The sequence below is a fragment of the Narcine bancroftii genome, chromosome 1 (genome assembly GCF_036971445.1).
Source record: "Narcine bancroftii isolate sNarBan1 chromosome 1, sNarBan1.hap1, whole genome shotgun sequence".
Lineage (NCBI taxonomy): Eukaryota > Metazoa > Chordata > Chondrichthyes > Torpediniformes > Narcinidae > Narcine > Narcine bancroftii.
In genome coordinates, this window is record NC_091469.1 from 341,418,296 (window position 1) to 341,431,434 (window position 13,139).

General features: G+C 37.6%; 1 protein-coding gene across 3 annotated transcripts in view; it reads right to left on the reverse strand.

Moving 5' to 3' along the window:
* The window catches only part of LOC138749032 (sodium-dependent neutral amino acid transporter B(0)AT3-like), a 54,407-nt gene that overhangs the window by 26,622 nt on the left and 14,646 nt on the right, over positions 1 to 13,139 (reverse strand). For all 3 annotated transcript variants that reach the window (XM_069910078.1, XM_069910070.1, XM_069910062.1), the window contains 3 exons: positions 11,674 to 11,786; positions 8,761 to 8,889; positions 3,718 to 3,874 (listed from right to left, as the gene is read on the reverse strand). In XM_069910078.1, the coding sequence (XP_069766179.1) occupies positions 3,718 to 3,874; positions 8,761 to 8,889; positions 11,674 to 11,786 (399 nt within the window). The remainder of the gene's footprint in view (positions 1 to 3,717; positions 3,875 to 8,760; positions 8,890 to 11,673; positions 11,787 to 13,139) is intronic.

Genomic DNA, 13,139 nt, shown 5'->3' on the forward strand with positions numbered 1-13,139 from the left:
CCAAGCACTAGATCAGCCAAATGATTCCTCCCAGAACTCCTGGCTAAAAAAAATAAAGATTTTCTAGTCCATAATGCCATGTTTATTTGAACTGCACATTTGTCAATTCAGATACATCTGAAAAGGTTAGTGCAAGCAATCATTCAGAAGAAACAATTATTACATACAGTATTTAAGGTATTAGAATGAAAAAATATATGCTTTGGCAAGGATTAGTTCTTGTGTAGCACTCCCGGCAATAGATGATTAGAATTGTTAATCCTCATATTGATCAAATTTGAATTGAGACAAAAATAGATGGATGAACATGTGGGATGAGGATATTGTGATGACTGAGTGATTGATTAATAGAGTTAAATGTGAGGAACTGTGTAGCCATACACCTTGGGAATCAAAAAGTGATTATTATCAAAAGCAGTGTTTCTCAACCTTTTTCTTTCCACTCACTATAAGTAATCGCTATGCCATCCCTAATGATCTGTGATTAGTAAGGGATTGCTTAAAGTGAGTGGGAAGGGAAGGTTGAGAATCACTGCTCTAGACCCAATTGTTATTGAAATATTTTGCTTGAGAAAAATTGTCATTGGCCCATTTCCTTTGGAGTTATGAAACTGTACACATGACAAGTCAATTAGGTAGGATTAAATCAGTGGTTTTCAAACATTTTCTTTCCACCCACATACTTAAGCAATCTCTTACTAATCACAGCGCACCTACGGCATAGGGAATACTTAAAGTGGTATGTGAGTGGAAAGAAAAAGGTTGAGAACCACTTTTGTAGGTCAATAGACTGACTGGAGAAGCATTTGGAATTAGGCACAGTCAATAATGTGACCAGAAAACAAAATATTTTAATGAAATTATTTGAGGTCATATTGAGGTCATCAAGAGAACTTTCATTGTTTCTTTTTGCTAGTGTCATGAGATCTTTCCTAGGAATAGTTTAACTTCATTTCAAAATATTTTCTCAACACTGCAGAAGTCTCAATTTCATGGCCCATGGCCTCTTCCTTTACATTTATATGCTGAACCAATCTTATATTTTGCCATTCCTCCCTGATGTGAAAACATAGATGAAATGCAGTTTCGGCTTTTTCTCATTTATTCTTTGCCTCTTGCGTTTTGTATCCCTAAAAATGCATCTTTTCACTCCATCATAAGCCTTTATTAGAATAGACTGATGACATGCTGTGTTGGTCACTGTTTCTAACTATCAGCAGTTTTTGTTTTACTGAGATAAAATCTGCTTAGTCAGGGACATTGATATACATTGTAATAATGTTATAAAATTAATTGATCCATCATGACATTTGACCATTGCTCATGGTTTACGATATTGCCTTAACACTTAACTAGTGGTATGGCTATTTCCTATTTCTCAACCATGCACTTTATTTACATTGATTGCAAAATGTGAATTAAAAAAAAATATGCATGGTTTAAAGTTCTATGTGGTTGTAAATGTATAGTAATTGATTTGCATGGCTTGGGAAATGTAAAACTAGGAAATAGAACACATTCTCAATCTTTATGTGGGTGGAAATCTCTTGCACTCTTCACTTAACATAGTAAACTGTTTTACTCTCAGGTTCTGCATTGGAGCATTGTTCGCTTCTGACATTACCTACAAATAGTTGCTTCCAAGACAGTCACTGGTTATTTCCTGTTCTTAGAGGAGTTAGGTTGAGGTGGTTGTTCAACAGATTTCTTGTAGCCATCAAAATGTGAGCAAAATCTCACAATAACCCCTTTCACACTTGGCCATTCTGTGTCTCAGGATAGGCATGGAGGTTTGGATTTTCACACTTGACCACTCCTAACTGGGACACTGAATGCTTTCACACATGCAAGGAGCCATCCCTGGGGTTAAAACTGTTCTACCTACTACTGGTGACATCATGACACATCGAGTGCCCTAAATTCTGATCAATGTATTAGGATCTTATAACCATATAACCATTTACAGAGCGGGAACAGGCCATGTTGGCCTTTTGAGTCCGCACCGGTTCACTAGGACAACTCTACTAGCTCAATCCTCCCACTCTCTGCCAATATCCATCTAACCCCTTCACCTCCATGTACACATCCAACCTTCTCTTAAATGACAGAAGGGACCCTGCTGCAACTATCTCATTCGGAAGATCATTCTATTCTGCCACCACTCTCTGAGTGAAGAAGCATCCTCTAATATTTCTCCTAAAGTTTTGCCCTCTTACCCTTACCTTTAGAGAATGGGATATTGGAACAAAATTAATCATGCCTAATTGTAACATTATTAAACTTTATGTACAGCACAGTGTGAGCCCTTCAGCCCCTGTTGATATTGTGCCAACCTATATAAACCTTTACAAGGGACCATGAGAAAGTGTTAGCAATAAATAGCAATAGAGCACAATTTTTAACCAGGGTGGGAAAATTGGTAGTGCTATAGTGCTCAATTTATTCAGCATGGGAAAGTTGGTAGCACTATCGCTTACAATTTATAAATACCGTGGGGAAAAAGCAAAGGCGGACCTGCCCTCCCAGAATTCCATGCGGCAGAGAAAAGGCTGAACAGGCATGGAGCATTCATAGAGGAGTTTCTCTGCTGCATGGAATTCTGGGAAGTCAGGTTTGCTATTCCTTTTTCCCCATGATCTTTATAAATTGTGCGCTATAGTTTTCCAACGCTATTTAAATATTTTCTGCTATTGCTATTTATTTCCTCTCTCTCTCTCTCACTGCAACTTTCACATGGCAAAGTTTATATCTTCATTTTAATCTTTTCTTCCTTCACGTTTCTGCACTCATGCAAAAACTTGGCTCATTTCAATCCCACAATGCAATTACCCGTTTCACACTTGCCTGATCTCAACGCTGACATTTGCAGACACCGAAGATTGTACTAGGGAATCACTTGCAAGCGTGAAAAGGACTTATGATTCTGAATTCCACTTTAGAATAGTGAGGGATGAAGTACTGATGAAGTTACTTGTGGCATATTTGAGAGTTTACAGGTATCCTAAAATGCAGAAACACAGTTGACAACAGGGTAGATTTCAGGAGAGCTCCTACAAATAGCAGATTTAATGGATTACACAGAAGGGGAACAGTGACTTGTTTTGTTATGAAGAATGGGGAGAGATGATACAAACTGTAAACTAATTTTAAAGTGCGTTATCTGAGGCAGTAGAATGCATAAAAGCAAGCCTTTGTGAAGGGGACAAGAAAACTACGCCAAGGAGATACAGAAGGGATGAATAGATCACAATAGGAACAAGGCAATGCTGAACTTTTATAAAATATTAGTTGGAATTCAACTGGAATATGATTCTCACTTCAGGGAATCATATATTACAAAGGTTATCAAAGCATTCATTAAAAAATGAGGGAGTTAATCGGAATGGTTAAATGGCGAAAAGTACAGTTATCATCTAGGATTACCAGGGCAAAAAAAAATAGTGGAAGCATCAAATAATAACTTTAAAATGAGAATTGTAGGACAAGGTAGTGGGGAATAAAACATCAGCCAATGAGACAGTGTAGAGCTTTGAGGGCAATTGAATAGATTTTTCATAAACTGTCAGCAAAGGTGATCATATGATTGAAAAGCCAGACTGAAGTACTGTACTGGGAAAGCATAACAACCTCTGAATCTCCTAGTGCAAGGGATTCTGGTTTCATACAATTCATGTAGTGTAAACAAGGGTGTCTCTAATAGAAATTAAATTGAAATACCTGTTTAAGTAAGTTCTGAAGGTCACAATTTTTCAAATTGAGAAACAAGATTCTGTCACTATGGGTAGCATTCAGATCATTTAACCAACCATCATAATTTTCTTTTGTAATGTTTCCATCCTGAATATCAAATTCATTTGTTATGAGTAATATATTCCTGTTGAAAGAAGTAAAATCAAGCAGAATGATCAACAATCCACATTTGTAAAAAAAAAATCAGTTGACAAAACCCTTGACCCAACTTGTTTAATATCATGCAAGCCCATGAAATAAACGATGCCCCATACAGATGCCTCCTGCTCAGGTGGACAAGGTGGTGAAGATATTTGGCACACTTGCCTTTATTCAGAGGGATATTGAGTGCAAAAATTGGGATATCATGACACAAGGAGCATTGGCAAGAGTACATTTGTTGAGTTTTGGTTGCCCAGCTATAGAAACAATGCCATTAAGTTGGAAAGAGTACATGAGATTTACCAGGATGTTGGTGCGATTGGAGGGTTCATGATATAGGGAGAGGCTGGATTTACATCCCTTGGAGGGTGAATAATGAACTTAGAGGTTTTTAAAATGATCAACAGCATAATAAAATAGATCCAGAGCATCAAAGATTTGCACAGCAGGGAACAAATGCTTTGGCCTAACTCATCTGCAGACTAATTCGATATTCTAGGTTAGTCCCATTTGTCTTCACTTGGTTCTTCTTAGCCCTTTTGATTTGTGTAGGGATGCCTTTTGAACACTGTAATTATACCAACTTATTCACTTTTCTTTGGCAGGTCATTCCAGATACAGACAACTCTCTAAGCAAAAAAGTTGTCCCTTAGAACCCTCAACTCTCTTCCTTCTTATCTTAAGCCGTCTTTAACCTTCTAACCTCCTAGTTAGAGAATCATTTACCTTGGGAAGCAGATCATGAGCATTTATTATCCATGCCCTTCATGATTTTATAAGATCACCCCTCTGCCTCCTCTGACCTAGGGATATAAAAACCCAGTCTATCATATACCTCCAGAACTGGCAACATCCTCTGCACCCATTCCAACTCATTAATGTACTTCCTATAACTAGTTGACCAGACCTACACACAGTCTGGTCAGCTGAATCATGAGATCCCAACCTTTGTACCCAGTAGACCACCCAATGAAATTAAGCATGCCAAGTGTCTTCTTCATCAGCTTGTCCACCTGAGTCACCACTTTGATGTAACTATACACCTGTACCTGAAGGTCTCTCTCTTCCACAACACTCTCCAGACCCCTACCATCCATTGTGTAAATTCTGCCCTGCTTGACTTAGTGAAGTTCCAGACCTCCCACTTCAACCAAAGAACACTGTAGCACAGAAATAGGCCTCTTTTGCCCTTGAAGTCTGTGCTGAACCATTTATTATGCCTAGTCCCACTGACCTTCATCCAGTCCACAGCCCTCCATACCTCTCCCATCCATGTTTCTGTCCAAATTTCTCTTAAATGTCAAGACTGAACCCACATTCACCACTTCAACTGGAAGCTTATTCCACACCCTCACCACTCTGTATGAAGAAGTTCCCCCTAAACCTTACCCCTTTCACTCTTAATTCATGTCCTCTGGTTTGTATCTCACCATTTGTCAGTGGAAAAAAAAAGCCTATCTACATTGTCTATCCCCCTTATAATTTTAAATACCTCCATCAAATCTTTCCTTCATTCTTCTACACTCCAGGGAATAACCTGTTTATCCTTTCCTTGTAATTCAGTTCCTGAAGTCTGGGCGACATCCTAGTAAATCATCTCTGCACTCTTTCAATCATAATTATATTTTTCCTGTACTTAAGTGACCAAATCTCCACACAATACTCCAAATTTGGCCTCACCTATGTCTTGTACAGCTTTACCATAACATTCCAAACCCTATACTCAATGCTTTGTTTTATGAAGGCAAATATGCCAAAAGCTCTCTTTACAACCCTAACCACCTGTGATTCCACTTTCATGGAATTTTGTATCTGTACTCCCAGATTCCTCTGTAATACCACACTCCTCAATGTTCTACCGTTACCTTTCTTGGTTTGTGCTTCCAAAATGCAACACCTCACACTTTTCTGCATTAAGTTCCATATGCCATTTATCAGCCCATTTTTCCAGCTGGTCCAGATCCCTCTGCAAGCTTTGAAAACTTTCTTCGCTGTCCACAACACCTCCAATCTTAGTGTCATTTGCAAACTTGCTGATCCATTTTACCATATTATCATCCAGATAATTGATATAGATGACAAACAACAATGGCCTAGCACAGATCCCTGAGGCACACCACTAGTCACAGTTTTCCAGTCTGAGAAGCCATCATCTACCACTACTCCCTAGCTTCTTCCATCTAGCCATATCGAATCCAGTTGACTATTTCACCATTAAAACGACTGAACCTTCCTGCCTAACCTTCCATGTGGGACCTTGTCAAAGGCCTTACTAAAGTCCACATAAACAACATCCACAGCCTTTCCTTTGTCAACTTTCCTGGTAACCTCCTTGAAAAACTCTAAGATTGGTTAATCACAATCTACCATGCACAAAACCATGTTGACTATCCCTAATCAGTCCATGGCAATCCAATTAATTGTATATCCAATCTCTTAGAACACCTTCAAATAATTTACCCACTAATGAAGTCAGGCTCACTGGCCTATAATTTCTAGGATTACTTTGGAACCATTTTTAAGCAATGGAACAATGTGAGCCACCCACCAATCCTCTGGCAACACACTTGTGGCTAAGGACATTTAAAATATTTCTGTCAGAGCCTCTGCAATTTCTACACTAGCCTCCCTCATGGTCCAAGGGAATATCTTGTCAGGCCCTGCAGATTTATCTGCCCTTATTTGGTTTAAGACAGCAAGCACCTCCTTCTTTTTAATCTGTATAGGTTCCATGACCTCACTGCTTGTTTTCCTTACTTCCCATGACTCTGTGCCCTTTTCCTGAGAGAATACAAATAAGACATTTAAGACCTCTCCCATATCTTTGGGCTCCATACAAAGCCAACAACTTTAATCTTCAAAGGGACCAATTTTGACCCTTATTATCCTTTTGCTCTTAATATACCTGTAGAAACCCTTAAGATTTTCCTTCACCTCATCTGTAAAAGCAACCTCATGTCTTCTTTTAGCCTTCCTGATTTCTTTCTTGAGGTTTTTCTTGCATTTATTATACTCAAGAACCTCATTTTCTCCATGTATTCTATACCTATTATACAGCTCTCTCTCTTCTTCCGAACCTGATCCCCAATATACCTCAAAAACTATGATTCTCTATGCCTTCTAACCTCAACTTCGATCCTGACAAGAACATAGAAACTTGGTACTCTCAAAATTTCACCTTGGAAGGTCCTCCACTTACCTCGCACATCCTTGCCCAAAAACAATTTATCCCAATCCAAGCATTCTAGATCCTTTCTCATTTCCTCAAAATTGCCAAGGCTCAGACCTATTCTTCTCTGTACCCAAAATATTCCCCTATGCATACTTCTGTCACCTGTTCTGTGTCATTCGCTAATAGGAGATCCTGAACACATATGACAAACTCCAAGCCATCTGGCCCTTTTACGGCATGGGAGTCCAGTCAATATGTGCAAAGTTAAAATCCCCTTATGTTTCCTGCAGCTATTATCTCTCTACAGATTTGCACCTCCAATTTACGTTATTGTCAGTGTTAAAATCCCATTTGTCGTGCCCTGGTCCCCCTTCCCAACTGATCAACATCCTCATATAAAGTTCATTCCTCACTGTCTACTACATCACCAATTTTGGTTTCATCCATAAATTTACAAATCATGTTAACTACACTGCCATCCAAATCATTAAACTAGATAACAAACATCACTGAACAAACACTGACTCCTGCAGCACACCACTAATCACAGGCCTCCAATTAGAACATCCTTCCTCTCAGTCGAACTTGAATCCTATGGGCTAATGTGAATGTTCACAGTCTTTTTCCCAGGTAGATGATTGTCAAACTAGCATAGATTTATGATGAGAGTGTTACTTCACAGAGCAGCAGCAATAGAAATTCACCAAGACAATATTATTTTAAAAACAATATATTTATTAACAATATAGCAACTTAACTAAACTTGACCCCAACTATGCGCGAATATACCTATGTGTGTGTGTAATACCCCAAAACATTACAGCTTTGGCATAATTCTGGAAAGTCAATTCAAAGTTCAGTCTTAGAAATCCTATTTTGAAACTCAGACTTTTAAACTGTTGTACAGAAGTAATCATAAAGGAATTGAGAGAGAGAGAGAGATAAATTGTGTGATTAGTCTGCTGGAAACTCACAAATCCTTGTTGAGTTTCTTCCAGAGAAATGTCTTTTCATATGAATGATTGTCACCACTCCCCTCTTCCTTGCAAAGGGGATACAAAACATGTGGCTTGCACAATGCTTCCAAAACCCAGGCATAGGTCAAATAAAATGACCATCAGAATGGTTACAATCCAAATGAAGGAATGATCCTGCTCATTTACCCAGATATAGGTCAATCAAAATGACCATAACAATGGTCACAGTGGTTCAACAATAATTCCCCTAAAAAGGAGAATCAACATAATTGTCCATTTTCACAGAGTCATTCACCTCTGTTTTTTCAGATCACTTTCTGATCAATATTGAAAAGATGATTCTTCAAGATTCCCAATCACATGACTTTCAATCACATCGCAGTCACCATCGGTTTCTCCTAAATAAACACCATTGCGGTTTTGTCTTCTACCAGAGCATTATTTAATCTATAGTCAATATTTAATTGTGCCTTTCTGTCTGTGAGCTGTGAAAGGTTTTCACCCTGTGTTAACCTTTAAATTGACACTCACTAAAACACAGGAGCTTGTAATAAGAGGGAAGAGGTTTAAGGGGGACTAGAGCAGCAACTTCTTAGAGGTGCACAACACACATCTATTTATATGTCGTGAAATATATAACACTACGTCCAGATACAGTGCATTTTTTATTAAACTAGCATAGATTACAATGAGCAGAACAGCTTGTAGAACTCCACTTACTTGTCCAAGCAATCCCAATAAGCCATAGTTGCCTTAAATCCAAGTATGGAGAAGATGGGAATGGAAGCGAAGATCGAAGTAAAGCTGTTAATAACAGCTACTGTCACAGCATCCACCTCACAGTCATTCCTAAAAAGCAGAACTTTTTATATTAGTCAGTTGATTTATACCAGCTGAGGATAACTAAAGCTATTAGACAGGAAGATAGGTGGCAGGGGTATTGTATTTATCTGACTAATTGCAAGCTATATAATTTAACAATTTGATGATTTCAATTTATATATATAATATATATATATATATATATATATATATAATCTCTCGTCATGGTTCCACTAGTGAATGAATTGGGGTTTCTGTTCAAATAATAGTCCAGAAGTTACCAATATATTCATTTATCTCAAAACACCTGTTCAATTTTCTGAGCCCTTGATACGTGCATCCTAATTCAGAATTGGCAGAAATGTTTTTGCTATGCAAGTCATTATCTAATTTTAGAGGTACTTCCTTTATCTTATTCAGCAAAGCTAGTAGCCTCATCTCTGAATCTAATTTCATTTAGCATCTTGGGGTAAAACGCTGGCTGCCATTTCAAATAAAATTCATTCCTGGGATCCAGATTCAGCATTTAAATTACCTTTGGGAAAGTGACGGTGAGCTGACTTTTTGACTGCAGTCCTTCTAATGAAGGTACACTCACAATCCTAATGAGGAGGGAGTTCCAGGATGAAGGGCAGGTTAAAATGAGAACCTGTTATAGATGGTGTTGAGCTGCAGTGGAACTATGTTCTCATTCACCTTCTATCTTTGTCCTTGGTAGTAGAGGATGCAGATTTGGGAGGAACTGGCACAGTCTTTACTAAATGCAGTGTAGTTCTTCACCCAGCTCCTTCTAAATCATGTAAACACTGTGGCCACTGGCCACTGGTGATGGAGGGAATATGCATTTAGTGGTTAATAGGGTGCCAATCGAGCAAGGTGCTAGCTTTGTCCTGGATTGCTGTGCAGATTTATGAACTTTGCACTCATCTTGCAAATGGAGAGTAGTCCATCATGCCTTGGAGATGGTGGAAAGGTTTTGAGGAATCAGAAAGGAAGTCATCACCACAGAATACCCAACCTTTTATCTGCTTTTGTAGTTAGAGTATGCGGCTAGTCTAATTGAGTTTCTGGATAATGGTGACCTTGAGGATAATATTTGTAGGGGACTCAGCAATGATAATGACTCGTGTCAAGAATATGCACTGATGCACTCTCTTGCTTGAAGGTGGTACAAATATTACTTGCCACCTGTAGGGTCTACTAGGTCTTGCCTTATTCACGCAACAACAGCTTCATTTGCTTTGGAGTTGCAAATGAAAGTGAATATTGTATAATCATTAGTAAACATCTAGTTCAGCCCATAAACATGAGGAAAGGTCATTGATGAAGCAGTTGAAGATGATGAGGTCTAGGACAAAGTTTTGAGGAACCCATGCACTGATATTCTGGGAGGGGGAATGATTAACCTCTGACAACCACAACCATATTCCTTTATGCAAGGTATGATGCCATTTGCAAGAGTGCTTTTCCTTTGATCCATAGAGAGTTAAATTTTACCAGGGCCTGTTAATGCCACACTTAGCCAAACATGATCTCAATGTCAAGGGCAGTTACTCACACCTTATCATTGGACCAAGGGTTGTGATGCCTTTTGGAACCAAGCAGTCCTGCGAGATCTGACCTGGGTATTAGTGTGTAGGTTATTGGTGGGTAAATGCCACTTGCTAACACTGTCGATGATGTGCTTCCATCACATTGCTGGTGGTTGAGAGTACACTGATAGGTTGGTGATTAGCCCAATTGGATTGGCACTGCTTTTTGTGACAGCACACAGCTGAGTACTTCTCTATGTTAGCATTGCCAGTATTCTGGAACAGTTTAGTTAGAGCACAATTGTTGCTGAAATGCAAATTTTCAGTACAGCAGCTAGAGTGTCTGGTCCCACAACATTTACTGCGACCATTGTCCTCGGCTGCTTCCAGATTGTAATTTGGAGTGGTTTAACAGGAGTTCCTCTGATGGTGGAAATATCAGGAGGAATCCAAGATAACTTTTCACTGTTTGGGGGCTCCAGTGAACCTCAACTGGAAGTCTGAATGCAGTTTTCACCTCTTCATCTGAGAAAAAAATGTTCGTTCCATGCAAAGAATGTAATGTTTGTTGCCACACTGATTCCTGGGATGGCAGAATTGACATACAAGGTGATATTGGGTCAGTTACTCACTGGTGTTTGGAATAAGAGGGGATCTCATAGAAACCCTTAAAACTTTACTTGTGCTATATAGTTTAGATACAGGGAAAATGTTCCTGATTTCTGGAGAATTCAGAACCAGGGGGTCATTACCTCAGTATGAAATTTAGAACCAAGATTAGGAGAAATTTCTCGACTCAGAATGTGGTGAACCTGTCACAATCTCGATCACAGAAGGGAATGGGCCCAGCTCTTCAAGAAGAAGGAGGAAGATATATTTCTTAATATTAAAAGGATCAAGGAATATGGGCAGAAATAGAAACCAGGTACTCAAGAAAGGGGTTGCCGCATTGAAGAATTCAGTGTCTGGACATCAAATAGCTACTCCTGCTCTTATTTTCACAGACAACCCCTCACGTACTAGTTTATTGCAATCTTTAGTATGAGGATGATTAATGCAGTTACATTTAATTGTTTTGCACACAATTTTAATGCTTGCTCTTTTGAATGCTTGGCTAGTAGCTGTTAACATAGCAAAAATAATCATTTGAAATATTGTATGCAACATTGATAAATTAATTATCTCCTTTTCATCTAATACACCTTTATAAACTCTTACTACATCTTCACTTTCTTCATTTATTTCTGTTTGTTCTTTACTTGAGAAATAACATTCTTACTTCACTGAGTTATAGCTGGAGAAGGCAATTAGTCCACCATAACCCAAAGACAATGAGAAAAAGATCTGGGTCGCTGCATCTAACCAAACTCTTGGTTGGTTCAAAACAGTCAACTGAAATAAAAAGAAACTAAGTGAGAGAAAAAAATGTAATTGGTTCACTAATTACCTCTTTTATTAACTTTAAATTTTTTTGAAAAATTTATTTATTAAATCATGATCCATATGCTAAACATACAATTAATGAATAAAACTTAAAAAGACACAAAATACATAGAAGATATTTTTTTTAGAAACCAAATCCCCTGCAACCCTCACGCCTTCCTTAACCCACCCATCCCCCTCTAATCTAACCCAAAAAATATGAAAAGAAGAAAGAAAGAGGCGATCACATAACATAAAAATTTGTCAGTTAATTACCATAGTTTGGAGCAACACTACTAACGTGCACAAAGGGGGTTTAATAATTCAATCCCATATAGTCCAAATACGGGTTCCAAGTTTTTTTTAAAAAAAGGAATAATTATTATGTGTTATGTTATCTTTTCCAATGGAATACCTCAACTCCATGTGGCATTTCTGAATACTCAAATCATCACATTTTTCCAAGTAATTGCCAATCATTTTCTAGCCACAGCTAAAGCCAATCTCAAAAAAGTGATTTGAAATCTACTTAATTTCAGTTCTAAACTAATCCTCTTAATATTACTCAATAAAAACACCACAGGGTCTAATAAAAATTTCACTTTCAAAATAATTTCTAGAAATTCCTTACGTTTATTCCAAATGGGTTTCACCGTCTCACAGAAGCAAGTAGAATGTAAAAAAGAACCTACCTCCTTATGACACCTAAAATATAAATCTGAAGAAATAAAATTATATTTCCTTAATTTTTCTGGAGTTAAATATAATTGATGAATAAAATTATAATGAACCAATCGATAACTTGCAATTACAATTTTAGTCATACTATCCCTACATAAATTCATCCAATCAACCTGAGAAATACATAAACCTAAATCTTTCTCCCATTTCAATCTAGATTTATGAAAAAATCCAGCTTAAGCATTTTATCCTGTAATAAAGCATACATCTCAGATATAAATTCCTTCTTACCACCCTCAGTAAGTAAAATTTTAAACTTAGATCATCTAGGAAATGGTAGAGAACATTTAAAATTATCCAACAATAAGGCTTTAATTTGATAATGAGAAAAAAGAGTATTTGAAGATCTATCATATTTCTCTTTCATTCCCTGAAAATAAATGAAATAACCTACTTCATAACAATCTGGCACAAATTTAATACCCTTTTGATTCCATAACTTCAAATGTTGATTTTTAAGTATAAAAGGGAAAAGTTTATTTTGATACAAAGGAGTTTTACCTGAAATCTTACCTTGAGTACCTATGACTTCATTTTTTTTATATACCATAAATCCATTAAGTGTTTCAAAACAGGTAAATT